Here is a 19,957-nt window from a genome sequence, read left to right as displayed (position 1 = left end):
TCCATTGTGATTCAAAGTCTAAACTAAACTGAGTTTGGATAAAAGTCAGTCACACAGCTAAACTTCTTATCAGTTGATATGTTATTGATATGAGGCCGGATGCTGTTGTGATCTGTGTCACTCACCACAGATGGTGTCTCTCCAGCCAGTGATGTGGATGCCCACAGCTGAGCATGCGAAGATGTAGGAGGAGACTGCAGCACACATGCACGCCTCGCTTTTCTCACAGTTGCAACTGTCATACATGCAGTTCTGTGAAGGAGACAGTGTGTGCGTGTGGACACGGACAGAGCGGACATGCGTATCACTGCACGACTGGCATCCACACACTTACCTCTTTGTACACAGTGGGGCTGATGACAGAGTGGCAGGCCGCAAACACTCCGGCGCTATCTGATATTTTTGAGCACCAGTACTTGGCGTAGCTTTCTGAGAAACAGAAACACGTAAAAAAATGGTTAGGTGATTTTAGAGGCAATGGTGCAAACTACAGGTGGCGTTTTTTTCCACCGCTGACTCAAGGACTAAATGCTCTGTCCTCTGTTTGAGCATGTGTAAAACTATCTAATTTAGAATTTTGTCCACGGCATTGCCCCGCGTGGTCATTTAACTGCAGTTGTGGTAATGAGGTGTGGTAGACAAGAGAGTGTCACGGCTGCTCCTGCTGTAATTTATGTTTTTACGTTGTTGCATTGGACACTATTTGTCTGTAAATATTTTGTTTCATCAGTCAAGTCAAGTCAAGTCACGTTTATTTGTATAGCCCAATATCACATACAATGTCTCAAAGGGCTTCACAGGCCCACAACATTAGCACAATTCCCCACCCAGCCCAAAGCTCTCAAGGAAGACGAGGAAAACCTCGATAAATAAGGAAAAAAGGAAGAAACCTCGGGAGAGGCAGTTCCATGAGAGATTCCTTCTCCACGAATGGCTGGGTGTGCAATAGGAACTTCCAGTGGGATTATACAGAGGTGCAAAGGCAAGTAGGACAAAACATATTAAGTCATGGATTTCAACAGTTCTTAGGTATTATTTACAGAATGTAGTTGCTGAGCCTATATTTTGTGTAATTACATCCGAAAATGTGCGAATTGATGGCCAACATAACTGTGAGCTGGTGGTGAACATTTTCCGGTAGTTGTTTCTGGTAGTTGTAGCCTTGCATTGTGTCTTTGTGTATTGGTCATTTTCTGATTTCACCAGTACCTGTGCTGATGCCCTGAGAGCAGGGGTGTCCATACACTGGTTTGATATTGGGGCAGCCGGGCCTGGTCTTCAATGAATTTGCATAGGCCGTAGCTGTACCTTCCACCAGCCCACTCCTGACCTTGAAGTCGTCCGTCATGATGTTGTTGAAGTTCCCGCACAAGCCTGTCGGGATGAAATGTGACACAATTACACAAAGAAGAAATCGAACACGACTGAAGATTTGCAAACCAACATATTTGTGATATGTTGATTTGATTTATTTATTTATGATTTGAATTTAAAGATATCCTGCAGTGATCTTTTACCTCCTAACTACATTGCTGACGTTTTTCGGTAAGTTGCAAACAGTGCTAAGGTAGAAGTTATGCTAGCCACAATAAAAGGTAAATATATCTTGTAGATTCCCTGTTCTATGCTATGAATGACAAATCTTTTTTTGGGGAGTATTTTTCCTCACAATGACATGAAAGAAGCGAGACGTACCATTCGTGGTTCCTTTGAGTAAGGGGTGAGCTGTGATGAAAACCTGCATTACTGGAGACAGCTGGACCATCACTTGTATGCCAACCTTGGTGTCGATGAGGACATAGAAGGAGGACGGCTTGAAGGCTCTGATGTCCTCTGCACCATAAAAAAAAGAAAGAAGAAAACACAAGTGAGCTGGAGTTTCAGTCTGGATTCTTTTATGCTTGCTAAGAGGAGGCCGTAATCGAACCAGGAACCTCCAAGTGTGTGTGTGTGTTTGCGCGTGCGCGCGTGCGTGCGCGCGTGCGTGTGTGTGTGTGCGTGTATGGTCACTCACGAGTGAAAAGAGGAAGCTGAGACAACATGTTGTTTAAGTAGATCTGTCCCGTTGACTGGATTTTGACTATCTGAAGAGGGAGACAGCACGGCATTTAGACAATAACAAACATTGCTTAAGAGCCGTGGTTCTCAAAGTGGGGGGCACAGAGCTACTCCAGGGGGGATGTGGGACCGGAAAAGGAGCGATCTGAATAAGTACTGTTCCAGGAAAATGAATGAGGCGATACGTTTCGGTGCAGGAGAATGAGCGTCCAGAGCGCCCCCGTCAAACCGATCAGCAGTCCCATATTGTTTTATATTGTCCCGGGGGTCCTACTGTCTGTGATTTTCACCGGCTAGAGTGCCAGGAATGGGACGTTCCCGGCACCGGCCGGCAGGCACACTTACAAGGGGAACCAGGAACGTCCGTTGCCGGCACACTTGCCCCGAAAATCTTCTGATCTATAAAAGGGGGGCGCGCAACAATAGGTTTTGAGAACCACTGCTTTAGAGGTATTTCCTAACTTTAAACCCTAGGAAATTCTGACTGAAAGCGCGGCTTTATGATGAGTAATGACTGTGGATATTAATGGAGAGGGTACTGGGCAATGACTCCCTGTTCACTTGGTACAAAGCCCTGCACAGTTTGTATGCTGACAGAACTAATACTGTACACCCAGGCTGAGTTGCACAATATTTATTACCTGTAGGTCCATTGTAAATTCAGCTACATAAAAAGTTAATTTGTACTCAAATACAAACTTAATGACAGTACAGTATAGAACAGTATTTCCAATTTACTTAAGGTACCACTTCAGCGAATATTTGACCCCTACCCACCAATGTGACTGCTGACATAATGAATAGTATATATATATATGTTTGAGTGATTGTATATGTGCAATACTTACCACAGCCTGTCCGTATAGAGCCAGAGTGACACCTCTGAGGCAGGTCTTGCTGGCAGACAGACCGCACTTCACCAGGTCCACCAGCACGGTGTACGCTGAGCCTTTATCATTCTGCAATGCAAAACAAGACACAACTGTTGGGGAAGGACAGAAATTGTGTGTGCAAGCGTGTCGATGACAAATAAAAAGGACAGAAGGAAGTGGATGATGCATCTCTACTCACATTCTGTTTTGCTTGCAAACTGCTGTTGTATAGATAATGCTTTATTATATGATGGCTGCTATCATACAACCGTACTGTATCTCCACTCTATTGTGACCTGGCTATGAACGCCTCTCTCCTTCTGAAACTGCTCACAGGGCTGTGAGAACCAGAACATCAGGATACGCATCAAACAAGAACATCAAATGACCGACAAACCTTAATTTGACTGGAGGGAACTGATTCAAGCTGGTTTCTTAAGCCTGAACTCACAAGGGGATTTTACACACTCACTTACACTGTATTTGCACTGGTGCACGTGCATGTGGTACAACAGTTTTGTTGTCAGGGCAGTGTTGATGCACTGGATTGAAACAGCAGCAGCAGTATTGACAAAACTAAAGGGGAAGATCCAAGAGAAAGGTTTTGTGACCTCTTACAGAGAGATTAGGCTTGTTTGTTATCAAAAAGTCCTCAACCCATGAATCTTGGGGGAAGGTTGGAGCCAGCTAAGGGAAGTTACATCTTGGTACCAATCCAGATCCAGAGGCAGATATCGGAATTATTATGTCGAATGTCCTTATCTTAGTTTTGGTTCCTTCGGCCATTGTTTGATATTTTTGTCAGCTTCTGTAAGAATTTCTGTTTCTAGAATGGATCACATGCTTTTGATGAGTTTTGCAGACAAAGAATATTAGCGCAATCTGTCTTGGCATCCTTCTAGTTGAGTCATGTTCTTCCACTAGCCATGGTACAGATGTGCTGCCATAGTGGCAGTGTGGTGAGGTTGATGTGGTGTACCTGAGCCATGACGTAGGAGCAGTCCCCGTGGAAGGTGTAGACCTTCCCATCAAAGGTGTTGACGTGGGATCCTCCCTCCACGGAGCAACGTCCTGGACAGTTCTTCTCTGTGCAGGCCCACTGGCACACACACACAGTTACAACCTGTGTACATGTGCATCCACTTAACATTGACCAAAAGGTGGCACCAAATGCATTCTGTATGAACAATGAAAATGTATTTTACACCTCATATTAAAGCCCACCATTTAAATTGGTAAATTGGTAAATACTGACCTCTGACTGAAAACTATAACCTTCAGCATTATCTACGGAAGTTAGAATTGCTTGTGTGTAATTGGGAGGGAAGTGCTTGGTGTGGTTTTTCGACGATTTGCGAATAGATACAAACACAGATAAATTTCTCTGAGATAAGTGAGTTGAACTAAGACATGTCCTCTCTTTTCTAAGATGCCAAGAGGCGTACACGCACAGTTATCACGTCATGCTTGGAAGTTTTGTATTAAAAGTGAATACAAAACTCATCTGCCTCTTCTGCCACACGCACACACAATTATCATACCAGCCCTGTTCTCAAACAACTGCTTTGGCTCCGTGTCCAAGCACATTTCAATTACAAATTCGCTCAACCCCCCCAACTTTGAAGTTTACATTTATCCAAAGCGACATACATTTGAGGTTTTTATACAAAACAAGCTAGTTTTCTTTAAGGGGAAAAGCCTGGAGGAGGTATACATTTATTTATTTTTTAAATTGGAATCCATTTAAATGCTGTTTAATAAAAGTTGAAATCACATTTGTGACCAAAGATGTCCTGTTAGACTGTATTTTTTAGAAACTTTTTGTTTTGCAAAATTGTTTGTATGAATGTATGTTCCTTTATGTGTATTCCAGAACATGAATCTGTCTGCTGTATTAATGCCCTAAGTGCCTTGTGTTTTTGCTACCAAGGATTTGAGAACTATTAAATAAAATAAGATAAAATGTTATAAATACTGTGACTACTATAGTGCTTTGGGTGTGAGAAATAAGAATAACAATGACAATACATATTATTGTTATTATCATTCAGGAATGGGTAAGAAGCTGTACAATTCTTATCTTACCAGGCTCAAGTGTAGGACTCATCTGGCTTGTACACTTTGTTGTTGTGCATGCAGGCGCACTCTGTTTGTGCAATACAGCCAGTGTTGCTGACATCATCAAGGATGGTTCCTGAGGAGGGGAGAAATCATCAGTCCTGACAGACTTACTACTTCTACTCTTAAACAAGACAGCAAGAGTTTCACATCCAGTACCTTTACAGGCACTTTAAAACTTAGATTCCGTTCACATTAAGGCAACAAGTGTGACATGAAATTTCAAAGTTGAATGCTCATTCTACATTTCAGGTCATAACAATCAATCAAATGCATTTCACTCGCATGTACCAGCAGGGCAGCTGCATCCTTCCATGCAATGGCTGTCACACGTCTGACTAGCCTGAGGGTTGGAGCAGGTATCAGGACAGGAAGTGCTGCACTCCCTGAACTCCATGTTGTTGTTGGGACAAGTCATACCTGTGGAGAAACACTTAAATAGCTCTTATGTCCATGGAACTAAATACAAGCCAGCAAAATACATCTGTACCATAGCAATGCAACAGCCAAACTAGAAATAGAAGCCACTACTGACTGGCAATTACAATATATCCACTTAAATTATAAAATAGAAGGCACATAAATTAAGCAGTGTGATGATCTTACGACAGAAAGATGGGCCCCGCCATTGTTTGGGCGTGCCGCCTGCATGGATGCACTGTCTGGAGTATTCAGAGATGGTTTTGCAAAGGAGGATGGAGGCTTTGTCTTGCGATGCAGCATTGCACACGTCGGTCATGCAGGCTTGAATGAAGGACTCCGTATCCAGACGGTCCTTGCAGTCATCGAAATAAGCACCGGTGAACCTTTGATTGCAGGCGCTCCGAGACTAACAAATAAATAAAAACAGTTGATCAGTCAAGATCTGTTTTAGGAAAGTTTCATTTTGCCGGAAAAATTATTTCAATATCTCAAGGAAACATTGCAAATTGTGTTAAGTCTGCCTTCAAGGATGGTCAATCCACTGAAACTGCCCTCTTGTCTGTAGTAGAAACCTTACTATCAGTGAAGGCTGCTGGCAAATTCAAACTCAGTTCTCATGCTGCTTGAATAGGTCAAGCTCTCATTATTGTCATGCTGATTGAATAAGTCAAGCAGCATGACAACTGTGGAATGGCCAGCAAGAGAATTAAGGATTAGGATTCTGCCTTTGACACAGTCAACCGTCAAATCCTCCTCTCCACACTATCTGAGCTTGGCCTCTCAGGATTGTTGGTCAGCTGGTTTGATTCCTATCACTCAGGGAGAGTGCCTCATCATTACAGGTCTTTTGAGCAAATGAAACACAAGATGCGTACAACAATCTCACCAGGCTCTGAAGTATCACTGCAGGCTGAAGTTCAAACTAAGCAGGCCTTTCTAGAACTTGCAACCCTCCTCTGCCATTTTCAAATAAACCCCCCTAAAAACCATCAGGGCCATAAAAACAAGCCCAAGCCCCCCTGCTTTCCTTTATCATTATTTGTGTCAAACAAGTATGAACACAATGCTCGTCCCACTGGCACTGCAGTAGTAAATCTTAAAACAGGATCACAATCTTACCGTTTTCAAGGAAATCATTGTGCACACCATCAAAGTTGCCACAGAGTCCACAGGTGTGCTGCTGGTATTTGTGTCTGTCCTACTATGGACTGTTGACTGTTATGTGGAATAAAAATAAAAATTGAAAAAGGACACGACAACAGCATTATTCCCAAGATGACATCAGGACGTTCAAGGAAGGTTAATTCTCAGACAACTGGACTTGGTTGTCCCTTCCTTGGATACCATGACCTCGATGACTGAGAACCTTCACAGACACATCAGGATGTTGTCATGTTTAAGAGCAGTCAACCTGATTGTGTTCACACAACTTCCCCTATTACCCTGATATCAATCTGCAAGCATATAATCATGTCCATCTTCTTGAAGTGCAGCACTCAGCAGCCTGTTAGCTCATTTCAATGTGTTTGATTTGAGCTTTTCATGCTTGTTTTTTGTATAACAATGTTTGCCTATTTCTCTAAACTGTTAACTAAAGAACTTGCCAAGTGACTCACTCTTACTACGCAGTGGATCTGGTATATTTGTCATATTTAAATGTTTAAATATATCAAGACTCAGCGTCTTTGTTCACATATAACAGTGCACACGTGCAAACAGAGTTACCCAGCTAGTGTACATAGATTCAGGTGATGTTGAGTCATGATGAGCTGTGTTATGAAACCACACTTCACAAGCCTCTGAATTTGGAGAGAAGAATTAATGCGTGTACATGTAAGTGTGTGATTCATACATTGAGGGAGTTGTCCCTGTTCCAGACCATTCTGATTCCAAGCTTCGAGTCCATAGTGACACTGGACGCAGTCCCTTTGATCGTCACACCGTACGTGACGAAGGGCAGTGAGACCCTACGGCAAAAAAACCCACAAGCAGAGTGAAATGACACAATAAGAACAAATTAAATTATGAATACAATTACTACAGTGATGTTTAGTAATTGGTAAAGGTTTGTGCTCTAATGAGTGCCTCAACAGTTTCTATTACTTTTGCATGTTTAAAAGAAACTTAAAACATGATGGAAGAACACAGCTTTGAACCACAATTCTAATGATGCAAAATCTTGTTATATTAATTAGCAAATGACATTGTTCAAACCTAATCTCAGAGTCACCTTCCAGTCAAGGTAATTTATATAGAACAAAAAAAATTAACCTGTACTCACATAGCGTAGAGTGAATTTGATTGATTTCAGCACCAATCAACATATATTTACTCTATTAGTTGTATTTACGCTGAGTTTAAGGCTGCCTTACCAGAAAGATTTTCCCTCTTACGTATCATCCTGTGCTGTGCCAAATATACAAATCCTAACCATTACATAATCTGAGAATATGCGAGGAGCACTCAACACACGCACTCTTCATGTTGAGTATGAAATTGTAAATGTGACCCGGCATATTCTAAAGCTCAATCATGTGTAATCGATATAATCAAGATCCATAATGATTGAAAAATCATTACAGATTTGGTACTTCACAGTGATTCTACATCCTTGTTCAGATCCCTGTCAAGATAACAACTGCTGGGAGGTCAAAATCTGGATCTGGATCGCTGTTAAAATTGAAAGTGTTGTTCCCTTGGAAGCATGCTAAACCCGCCCACCAAGTTTCATGAAAATCAGTTCATAACTTTCAGGTAATCCTGCAGACAAACAAACAAGCCAATCAACACTGATATACATAACCTCTTTGTCAGTCAACATAGTGACTCCTAATTACTTCCTCTTTTGGTTATGCCTATGCAAAAGTCATAAATATATTTGCCGCTGCTCTGAATATGATGTACACTAGGCAAGTGCTCTGCCAGTGTTTGTGCCTTGATAATACACTGAAAGTTGCCAATTATTCAGAGGCTGAAGGGTATCAGATAAAATGAGCTGGAGCAGCTTTCGGCTTTCTTGTCTCTGCTAATAAACAAACTGGTGAAGGTTGATTCTAAGCAAGCACAAACAGTCGTTAATACACAAGAACAATCCAGTGAGTTAACGTTCTGACTCCATTCTTGAGGCACTATCAGTGCAATCTGTAAAATAAAACTGGACACTTACCAATAGGTCTTATCAACCCCAGTTGCTTTAGTTTATGCTAGACATCCTCTCTTTTACAGCAGTAATAACAGCAGATCACAGCAACACAAGACAGACTGTTTGTGAGGGATCACAGACAAGCTGTTTCTTTACCCCTTGGTGCAATTGAGCGGTCATTTCCCTCCCTTGCGGTATATTGGGGGGACCAACATGCGAGTGGAAGCACATATCAGAATGCAGTTTCATAATTTTATCAAGAAATCAGGACCCATTTCAACAACAAAATAGTAGCTCCTGAATTTTCCTTTCAGGTAGCGGTAAGGTAAGGTAAAGTAAGTTACAATATGCTAAGTTAAAGTAAAGTTGATTTATGGAGCACCTTTCGAGAGTAAACTTCACAAAGTGCTTTGTAGGTCATTTTGTTGCCTGACGTGATGTCTAGGATTAAGCTGTTCCAAAGCTCCAAAAGGAGATAAAACTCTGATCAGAAGACCTGAGAGTTTGGTGGGTGAATATGGGGCCAAATATAGGCAGGACCCTGATTTATAACAGAATTAGAGAATCGTGAAATCTAGCCAGGACAGGGTAGATGTTTGTTCTTTTGGTAGTGCTGCTGAGCAGCCCGGCCACACCATTTTGAACCGGCTGTGTTTTTTTCAGAGCTGAGATTGACCTGAGGCAGGGCAATTATGAATCCCAGGATGCCAAGAGAGATGAAACAAAAGTGCCCCATTATGGCTTGAGGAACATAATTTACATACAATGACTCAAAGGGCTTTACAGGCCCTAAAGGCCCCTCAGGCTGACAACCAACAGAGAGAAAGAAGAAAGAAATATTTCATGAAATCTGTGAAACAGATACACGGGACGGAGTTTGAAACAAAAACCAACATCTCTGCCCTAGTTGATATTTTACAACAGTGTTAAGTGGGTTTTGTTTTGAGATAAGTGGACTAAGGTCCTTTGAAGTTAACCTACGTCTTCTCGTTGACAGTCACAGTCTCTTTAGTGATCGCCACCACCACTCCCTCCAGCTTCATGGTGATGTCGCTGATGGTGGGAGCTTCATTGACTATGATGCGTTTAATCTGGATGTTGAAGTTCTCATAGCCTGCATTACACTGTGATAGCATCACGTGGTTGCAGGTGGAGGGCAGCTGAAAGAACTGTCCGTCAAATCTCTTCCAGTGGCTGTTTCCCCAAGTCGTGCATACGCTGAGCTGAGCTGTTATTGGAGGAAGAGAGTTAGGGTTTTCAGGAGTCTTTTGTTCTTCATACTAATTTGCCCTACATTTTTAATTTGTCACTGATACCTATTGCTTTTTTTTTGTTTGTTTCTTGTATATTACCATGTGTTTACACTGTTACGACCATATTGTCTTTGATTTCTTTCCCTTGTTCCTTATAGAACAACAACATGAACATTTGTACAGAAAAGCCAAGATGTACTACAGCGACTGTATAAGTTTAGGAGAATTACTTTATTTACCTTGGCTCACACTCAGTGAACTTGCAACAGTAGTGGCTGTGAAAACAACACAAGAAACAAAAACTGACTGACTTATTTCGAAAGAAAACAGTATGATAATATTACATATGTTTATATTTATAAAGCTTGAGTGTATATATTTCACAATTCATTTCATATATATATATATATATAATAATTCATATATAGAATATAATCAAGCTACATAATGCTTGCTGTGAATTAAATAGCTAACTATTGTATGAAAAGGAAGGGCAAGAAGAAGCTCTTGCCACAGACTCAAACTATATCAATAATATTTAGGTAAAAAGAGCTAAGTAAATGTTGTAAAAAGCTGTACCATTACAATGCTGTATTTCAGACACAGGTTATGCGTGAAAGAAACAAAGACGTAAAGGTTTGCTCTTACAGACAGGCAGAGCAAAGCAGCACTTCCAATATTCTGATCATGTATCAATAGTAAGCGATGCACTGACCGTACTGTGTGAAGGCTGAGCCGACCAGCAGCATCAGACAGTTGAGCCATAATGTAGAGTCCTGTGGACCCCATGATGGTTCCTGAGGACTGACTGCCAATGAGTGAACTTACCTGAGGGATGTCATGTTTTATACTCGGGGAGATGAGGCAGAGCTGCAGCCACTTCACCTGTGTGACTGGGATGGGCCTTCATAGCATTTACATGTTGTGCGTACTAAGATGTGATTGTTCAGCAAATACATCTGTCATTTTCCTTCTATCACTACAGACAAAAAAACTCCACCCTGTTTAATTAAGCAGATCCAACACTATTCTTTTTAGCAACAAGCATGAAGTAGTTTATATTTGCTGTAGGTTAAATATGTTGTTTTAAAAGGAGTTGAAGGAAGGACATTGATTCGGAATCTGAGCTCCCCCTCCCAAGCAGCCCTTGTTTCAGAGTTGGAATTACGTCTTTACAGGGAATCCAAATAGTGATGACACCTGACCTGAAGGAAATGAAGCTAGAAATTTGAAATGTTTCCGAGATTGATACCAAATCCATACCAAGGATTTTTGATACTTTGAGATCTTGGTTGGAAGAGAGGAGTGTATGAGAGCAGAAATACACAGTCTGTCACAAGCTCTGAGTAATAACAGAAGGAGAAATTGATCTCCATTATGTAAAATCATATTCAAAGGCTCTATTCATAGTTATAGAGATGAAGGCATACGTGTCTTTTACCAACATCAATATTTTCAAAATCCTCCAACTATAATGCACATATTCATTAGCAGCATGAAACTCTTACGTCAGAGCCTACATAAAAAAACAAAGGTTTGGCAGATTCAAGCTCTTTGTGTGTGCGACATGAAAAACCCGAAAGACAACGAAAAACTAAAATAACAAATCTATGGCCTTACTCAGACCAGCGTGGGAGAAACCGTGCAAGGCAAACACAGATATTTGGCGCTAAGAGACTTAATTAAAGACGTGCACGGTCGATAAGATGTCTCTGTATGCGTCCTTCCACACCCATCTCTGAGAGAGCGAAATAGACGCTGAATAAATGACATTCATTGTTGAATTAGGAACTTCATGTATGTTTCTCTAGGGAGGAGGTTTGACTTGTGATGATGTTGGAGGAGCAGCAAAAACAAACCGCTTTGACTCAGTCCAGGATGTGGATCCTGCCATGCATTTACAATGAATAAATAAACTATTTGGAAATTAAGGATATATCAACATAGATGTGTATTCTGTCAAATGTCACATGCAATCAAGCAGAGTAAGACACTGTAAGAGCCACTGGTGAACTGGATTACTAATCATTTAGTCTAGAATGCATAATTTAGTGATGTACTGTAATGTCAATGCTTTAACTTTGAGAGATTAGTGGTGTCAATAGTAATTTTATTAATTCTGGTGATGCCAATATTGTTTACTTAAGTAGCCAACTCTGATGTTAGCTTATATTTAAACATTGAAAGGAAGGTGAAGTAGTCTTTTGGTACATTAATGGCAAAGAGGAAATTGCTGTAATCAGTCTTTACTGGCAGCAAGTAACCTGTCTTTCAGCTTCAATTAATAAAGAATTTTCCACACAATTAAAGGTTTTAGAACGAGATGATTGTTGATGTTTTCTTCCTTAAAAATGCACAAAAAGATCACAAAGATTCTGCCAGCACAAATTTAAACAAAAATATCAGATTAAAGAAAAATAATAGTAGATAATTTGTTAGAGGTGGGACAAAGTCTGCTAGTACCTTTACATCTCTGAAGGCAAAAAGTATGACTTAGCAGATTACATGCACAATATCAACAGCTATGTTTACATGCACTGTCATTATCTGGACCGCTGCTCCGGCGACAAGACTCTCTGTAAGAACTCTTTCACTCTCCTTTCTCCCAGGACTCTTGTTACTATTGTCATTGTTATTTTATTTTGTATTGTACATTGTATTCATCTACTGTCCATTGTATATATTCATCTATTGCTGTATTCTGGTGATTTTGATTTTGATTTGACTTTGTTGTATTATTGTACAGTATTATAGACATTGTAGTACTGCCTCTCCCAAGGTTTCTTCCTTTTCCTTATACATGAAGGTTTTCGGGAGTTTTTTCTTGTCTTCCTAGAGAGCTCAAGTCAGGAACCATGTGTTGTTGTGGGCCTGAAAAACCCTTTGAGAGATTGAGTACGATATTGGGCTATAGCTATACAAATAAAATTTGATCTAATCATAGTGCAATTAAATCCGTCCTGCAATTTTGGAGCTTGTGTAAACAGCAAACTACGGTTACACTCATAATCAGAGTCACAATAATCACAGTCACATACTATACTGCAGATTAAATCGCACTATATTGGCAGACTTATAACTTAATTGCATTTACTTCAGTTCAGCAGTAGGATGAACATCACTTTACGCTCATGCACTTGGGTTCAAAAACACGGTGAGACGGAAGAAGTTGCAACAGAGCAGCAATAAAAAGGTTTATTACATTTGTTATGTTAGTGTTGGTTTGCAGTCAGCTCTGGAGACCACTTCATCTCTTGCTCCAGCCCGGCCCAGCTCCTTAAGGGTTTTAAAAAAAACAACCTCTCTGCAGTCAGTATTAGTATTAATAAGTATGTTATTGGAGAATTTGTATATAAGCATTTATGTTTTTGCAAGTTACCACTTCTGCTCCACTAATTATGTCAAAACTATGGCTAGATTTCAAATGTGAAAACCTAAAGTTGAACAGTCCACAACGTAATCCTCATCAGTTAGTTTTCTGCTATTCTATAATTAACCCTTGACAGTTCCTTTAACCCAGTCGTGGGACGTCAGGGTCAGCAAGACCTTCTCTGCTGGCCTAAACATCATCAGAATATAAATTTAATTTTGATATATTTTTTCCACAAATATGTATTAAATTATTTCCCATTGTCTATTCTCTTCATTTCATAGCTTTCGTCTTGGTTGCGCTGCTTCCAGCCTCTGAACAATATTTAGAGGGCTGGCCTTTTTGTTAGAGCTTTTATCCAATCATATTTCAGCCAAAATGTGTTCAGGCCTTCAGAATCAACAGTCGCCTGTTGCTTAAAGTGAACGGAAACAAAACTGTGGCGTTAACCAATCAGGTTTCCAGTTGGCGACAACGGGCCAGCTAGCAGGGATACGATAACGTTAGCACGTGCATGTCTTTTGATTGGATACGCACTATTGAGAGGCAGAGCTATGCAGAGCCAGCAAACTGAACTTGGACACACTTGGCTTTCAGCATTAGCCTTCATGTCGATAGAAAAGGACTTATTGGTGGAACTGAAACGCACAGATAAACTCTGCAGAATCATTGAAGTCTTCTTGAGGAAAGAAAGGAGGAATGATTTTGTGTTCAAATAATCAGTTGTTTTGGTGAGTACAAAGCATTTTATTTTTTATTTTATTTCTATGTATTTTTGTCATTTTATGTTGTAAATATTAAATCAATTTGAAACTGCTTTGGGTGCGACAATGTGCTGTTTAGTGAACAAACTTGCTCACATACTTTTGGAGACTTAATAACACTTTGTAGACTAATCCCTTAAAAGCGCCTTTTATGTTTAAGTTTTGACAGTATCCAAGCGACCTTAAAGTTGGTAGTTTAACACTCTTAATTGTAAATGCGGATTTATTGATTATAAATGCTTCGGAAATATTAATATAACTCTGTTGTACTTGACAATGTTAAGGTGATGCAATGCCCGGTTATACTGCGTTTCTGTCAAAATGTATAGTTTCTAGAGCCATGGCGTCATAATGATGGTACTAAGAGCTGGAATAATTCAGGTAGGACTGTGTAGGACATCACTGAAGGCCTAAGTGTGAAAAGTCCGGCCTGCCACTGCTTTAACCTGATGCAGATGTATGAGCTGTGTCATTTTCTTGCTGGAAAAATGAAGGTACACATATTACCCTGTATAACTTCATGTTTAGATGTATCATTTAATAGTAGGAGATCATACATTTTCCAGTTCTGGGCTGTGTGGAAAGCAGCATTAAGCTGATCCCTGGTCTAAATGAGTGTCTCCACAGAAGGCAAACAGAGGACTTATTTTGAGTCAAACATTTCACATAACATCCTCATTATCCAAATTCCTTCTTAATATTAACTATAATAAATCCAACCATAATGGGTGGTGTGTGTCATTATTGTACGTTTTACAAACTTTCGGTTTGGAATGTAATGTCTATAGTTGTCAAATGGTGAGATGTAGGGGCAGGATGCAATTGTGCAGGATCTTCTTAATAGCGAAACTCAAAGACAGGATTCCTCTAGATCAGATAATCAAACAGCTCAGCAAAGCTCAGAAAAACTAAAATCAAAAGGACTCACAACTCTGTATTCATTTCACCAATCAGTGAAAAGTATCATCATCATCAAGTAATCATTCACATCGGATTGATTTGATGATGATGAACTGCAGTTCTGGGTAATCATGGATGATTACAGGGAGCTACTGGTAACTGAGAATTCTGCTGATGCATGCCATAAAATCTGCATGAACCTGAATATTTCATGTTATGCGTTTTGTGTGTGTGTGTGTGTGTAAGTGAATGAGTGTGCGTGCATGTATGTTTAAGTGAGGGTGTGTGTATGTATGTATGTTTATGTGAGTGAGTGAGTGAGAGGGAGATCAGTAAGAATGTAGAGTCAAAGGTTCATCTTGCTGTAGCATAATTTTATTGATATACCTTTGTTTACATCACAGTCATATCTTGTGACTCTTCAAAAGAGTTGTCCAAGAATCAGGCAACATGTTGGGATATAAATAATAAAACCTGACAAGAATAACTGGATCTATATAATGTTTGCATAATGTCTGCAAGGATTCAGTCCAGTGAGATGCAATATTCATCTTCTTCTGCTCAGCGTCTCCTGCGACGCCCCTTTGGGTTGCCTACAGCCCACTCAACACACTTTGCTTTGTTGCAACTGCAGGCCTCAACAACGATGTACGTGGAAAGGTTCTTGCTGCCATCGGCACAGCGGAGCTCAACCTGTTTCTGGCTGGTCTTGGTCTCTTGGCAACACTCACACTGGTGCAGCATTGAGTTGGACTCTGCAGAGTAACTGCACAGAAAAAACAAAGCAGCATTAGCTTTCCTTATCCTGCACTTGCAAAGGTTCACTACCAACAAGACCATTATGGAGGTGAACATGACATAAATATAAATTACACCCAGTATGTACAGCTTTGTTGCAGACTTGTCTTTAAGTGCATTTATAGTATTGAGTGCATGTAAATGTAATGGGTGATAATGACTAAAATAAAAAAAATATAAAAAAGATTAAATGAATTACATGAGATGCACAAACTTGTGTTTTTTGTCAGCCTCAAATTTAAAAAGTTTGGATAGCAAAACATCTTCAAGACAATAAAAGTCCTGTTCCCGTTCTTCTTCTTCCTGTGTAATATTTCATTTCAATTGATTTGAATTGGACTTCATTATGTTCCGTCTGTTAGCCATCAGCCATTATATAGACAACCAGACCAGACTATTAAAATTCATTCATTACATTTTAGATTTCAGTCTGTTTTACTGGCATTCAGACAGATATAACCTGGACTCACATGGATGAGCTTCCACACTGTCCAGCGCAGAATGTGATGTTGACAGACAGGCTCTTGCAGCCGTTCACCTCAATGACTGTGTCCTTACTCTTGACCTCACATATTTTCTTTGGCTTGCCTGGAACATATAGCTTGGGGTTAGTCTCTCTATCCAATGACCGCAAAGCTTTGCCAAATACATTTTCAGTAGAATCTTTTAAACACATCTACGATACTGAATGTGAGAGTAATTTACACTGATACTGCACTTATTTAAGAGTTGCCATGATGTTAAGCTTACATGTCTTGCAGCATCCATCAGAGTCAGTTGTTTCAGTTCCCTGAATGAAGACAAGCACATTTTACCGCTTTTGTAAAGACATGACCGATGAAAACTCCAGGGCGAGCAAGGCTGCAGGGTAAATCAGTGAATAATTAGTGTTAATCAGGAAAGACACTCACAGGTTCACAGTCCAGGGGATCAAAGGGAGGACAAGTGTGCTGGGTCTCCTTGGTGACAAACTGATCACCAATCTTCTCACAGGTGTATTTCACACACTTGTTTCCAGGAGGAACATATGTACCATTAACCTGTACCAAAAGGCAAAAGAGAAGCTCTGTATTATTCAGGATAATTGCTGTTAAAACAATGATAATCCATTGTTTCGTGTGTTAAGGGTGTGTACAGTAGTTATCTTAAAATTTGAACATTTTTCTACTTGACAATGATCAAGAATCCTCAACTGACCTCAATGACTTCAGTTGTGTTGTCTGGTGTGGTGAAAATACAGCTTTTCTGAACACACTTTCCACAGCACTTGTCAGCCATAGCCTGATATTCATGACCCTTGAAAAAAGAGACGGAAAACATTGACACATCTACAAACTTAAATCTACATGATTCTCTCTAACACTTGATGTACAAGCAACCTTTACGTAGATGCACAGCAAAAGGTAAGACAAGTGTGAATATAAATGCTGTGACTGTAAAGACTGCGTTAGGCAATCTGTACTGTGAGTAGACGTACCTTGCTGCAATTTGTTTGGCAGACAATGGGTTTGCATTGAATGAAGTTGAGCTTGGTAACAGGATCCATATTTGGGCCACAATAGCACTCCTGACAGGGTCCAGGTTTGAATGGTGGGGTTCTGGTGGTCGTTGGTGCTGATGCTCCGCCTGGAGTTGTTGATCCTGATGGTACCCCTGGGCCAGACGGTCCTGCAGTTGTTGTTACTGATGGTACCCCTGCAGTTGTTGTTCCTGATGGTACCCCTGGGCCAGATGGTCCTACAGTTGTTGTTCCCGATGGTACCCCTGGGCCAGACGGTCTGGCAGTTGTTGTTCCTGATGGTACCCCTGCAGTTGTTGTTCCTGATGGTACCCCTGGGCCAGACAGTCTGGCAGTTGTTGTTTCTGATGGTACCCTTGGAGTTGTTGTTCCTGATGGTACGCCTGGGCCAGACGGTCCTGTCGTTGTTGTTCCTGATGGTACCCCTGGGCCAGAAGGTCCTGTCGTTGTTGTTCCTGATGGTACCCCTGGGCCAGACGGTCCTGTCGTTGTTGTTCCTGATGGTACCCCTGGGCCAGACGGTCCTGTAGTTGTTGTTCCTGATGGTACCCCTGGGCCAGACGGCCCTGCAGTTGTTGTTCCTGATGGTACCCCTGGGCCAGACGGTCCTGTAGTTGTTGTTCCTGATGGTACCCCTGGGCCAGACAGTACTGCAGTTGTTGTTCCTGATGGTACCCCTGGGCCAGACGCTCCTGTAGTTGTTGTTCCTGATGGTACCCCTGGGCCAGACGGTCCTGTAGTTGTTGTTCCTAATGGAACCCCTGGGCCAGACGGACCTGCAGTTGTTGTTCCTGATGGAGCCCCTGGGCCAGATGGTCCTGTAGTTGTTGTTCCTGATGGTACCCCTGGGCCAGATGGTGCTGTAGTTGTTGTTCCTGATGGTATCCCTGGGCCAGACGGTCCTGCAGTTGTTGTTCCTGATGGTATCCCTGGGCCAGACGGTCCTGTAGTTGTTGTTCCTGATGGTACACCTGGGCCAGATGGTCCTGTAGTTGTTGTTCCTGATGGTACCCCTGGGCCAGACGGTCCTGTAGTTGTTGTTCCTGATGGTACCCCTGGGCCAGATGGTCCTGCAGTTGTTGTTCCTGATGGTACCCCTGGGCCAGATGGTCCTGCAGTTGTTGTTCCTAATGGAACCCCTGGGCCAGACGGACCTGCAGTTGTTGTTCCTGATGGAGCCCCTGGGCCAGATGGTCCTGTAGTTGTTGTTCCTGATGGTACCCCTGGGCCAGACGGTCCTGCAGTTGTTGTTCCTGATGGTATCCCTGGGCCAGACGGTCCTGCAGTTGTTGTTCCTGATGGAGCCCCTGGGCCAGAAGCTCCTGTAGTTGTTGTTCCTGATGGTACCCCTGGGCCAGACGGTCCTGTAGTTGTTGTTCCTAATGGAACCCCTGGGCCAGACGGACCTGCAGTTGTTGTTCCTGATGGAGCCCCTGGGCCAGATGGTCCTGTAGTTGTTGTTCCTGATGGTACCCCTGGGCCAGATGGTCCTGTAGTTGTTGTTCCTGATGGTATCCCTGGGCCAGGCGGTCCTGCAGTTGTTGTTCCTGATGGTATCCCTGGGCCAGACGGTCCTGTAGTTGTTGTTCCTGATGGTACACCTGGGCCAGATGGTCCTGTAGTTGTTGTTCCTGATGGTACCCCTGGGCCAGACGGTCCTGTAGTTGTTGTTCCTGATGGTACCCCTGGGCCAGATGGTCCTGCAGTTGTTGTTCCTGATGGCACCCCTGGGCCAGATGGTCCTGAAGTTGTTGTTCCTAATGGAACCCCTGGGCCAGACGGTCCTGTAGTTGTTGTTCCTAATGGAGCCCCTGGGCCAGATGGTCCTGTAGTTGTTGTTCCTGATGGTACCCCTGGGCCAGACGGTCCTGCAGTTGTTGTTCCTGATGGTATCCCTGGGCCAGACGGTCCTGCAGTTGTTGTTCCTGATGGTACCCCTGGGCCAGATGGTCCTGTAGTTGTTGTTCCTGATGGTACCCCTGGGCCAGACGGTCCTGTAGTTGTTGTTCCTGATGGTACCCCTGGGCCAGACGGTCCTGTAGTTGTTGTTCCTGATGGTACCCCTGGGCCAGAGGGTCCTGCAGTTGTTGTTCCTGATGGTACCCCTGGGCCAGATGGTCCTGTAGTTGTTGTTCCTGATGGTACCCCTGGGCCAGATGGTCTGGCAGTTGTTGTTCCTGATGGTACTCCTGGGCCAGACGGTCCTGCAGTTGTTGTTCCTGATGGTACTCCTGGGCCAGATGGTACTGCAGTTGTTGTTCCTGATGGTACCCCTGGGCCAGACGGTCCTGCAGTTGTTGTTCCTGATGGAGCCCCTGAGCCAGGCGGTCCTGCAGTTGTTGTTCCTGATGGTACCCCTGGGCCAGATGGTCCTGCAGTTGTTGTTCCTGATGGTAACCCTGGGCCAGACGGTCCTGCAGTTGTTGTTCCTGATGGTACCCCTGGGCCAGATGGTCCTGTAGTTGTTCCTGATGGTTGAGTTGGTGTTACTGGTGATTCTATAGGTGGTTCTGGTGGTAGTTCTGGTGTTGGTATCTTAGTACCAGGCTAAGAAAAAAAAATGAACATAAGAGTTTAGTTGAAAGGGCTTGATTTGTGCAGTGAATTATATTTTAGTGTGCGCTTGTTATCTTTGTAAGGCATTTTGTCGAGAATTTCAATTCATACTTTGATTTTTTGATTAAAAAAAAAAAGTTATCATGTTTGGCAGAATTCACAGGTGCAAGTTTTAATTTAGATT

General features: G+C 42.1%; 2 protein-coding genes across 2 annotated transcripts in view; both read right to left on the bottom strand.

Annotated features, from left to right (window-relative positions):
• Window positions 1-10,655, bottom strand: part of LOC143004779 (mucin-5AC-like) — a 43,263-nt gene extending 32,608 nt beyond the window's left edge. Inside the window, 14 exon segments of the mRNA XM_076155920.1 lie at window positions 126-252; window positions 335-429; window positions 1,210-1,374; window positions 1,696-1,833; window positions 2,015-2,084; window positions 2,907-3,017; window positions 3,910-4,072; window positions 5,016-5,124; window positions 5,340-5,468; window positions 5,655-5,877; window positions 7,324-7,438; window positions 9,595-9,841; window positions 10,116-10,141; window positions 10,582-10,655. Coding sequence (XP_076012035.1) covers window positions 126-252; window positions 335-429; window positions 1,210-1,374; window positions 1,696-1,833; window positions 2,015-2,084; window positions 2,907-3,017; window positions 3,910-4,072; window positions 5,016-5,124; window positions 5,340-5,468; window positions 5,655-5,877; window positions 7,324-7,438; window positions 9,595-9,841; window positions 10,116-10,141; window positions 10,582-10,655 — 1,792 coding nt within the window.
• A 4,806-nt stretch (window positions 10,656-15,461) lies between these two features.
• On the bottom strand, window positions 15,462-17,356 carry LOC143004772 (intestinal mucin-like protein). The gene is made up of 6 exons (XM_076155914.1): window positions 17,176-17,356; window positions 16,896-16,994; window positions 16,610-16,738; window positions 16,449-16,488; window positions 16,169-16,286; window positions 15,462-15,666 (listed from the first exon to the last, which is right to left on the bottom strand). The coding sequence occupies exons 1-6, from the start codon at window positions 17,242-17,244 to the stop codon at window positions 15,462-15,464; spliced, it is 660 nt and encodes a 219-aa protein (XP_076012029.1). The 5' UTR covers window positions 17,245-17,356.
• Window positions 17,357-19,957: the final 2,601 nt, after the last annotated feature.

Source organism: Genypterus blacodes, unplaced genomic scaffold, assembly GCF_046128005.1.
Source record: "Genypterus blacodes isolate CSIRO-AG114 ecotype Tasmania unplaced genomic scaffold, CSIRO-AGI_Gbla_v1 ptg000067l_1, whole genome shotgun sequence".
NCBI lineage: Eukaryota > Metazoa > Chordata > Actinopteri > Ophidiiformes > Ophidiidae > Genypterus > Genypterus blacodes.
This window is presented reverse-complemented; position numbering and strand designations above follow the sequence as displayed.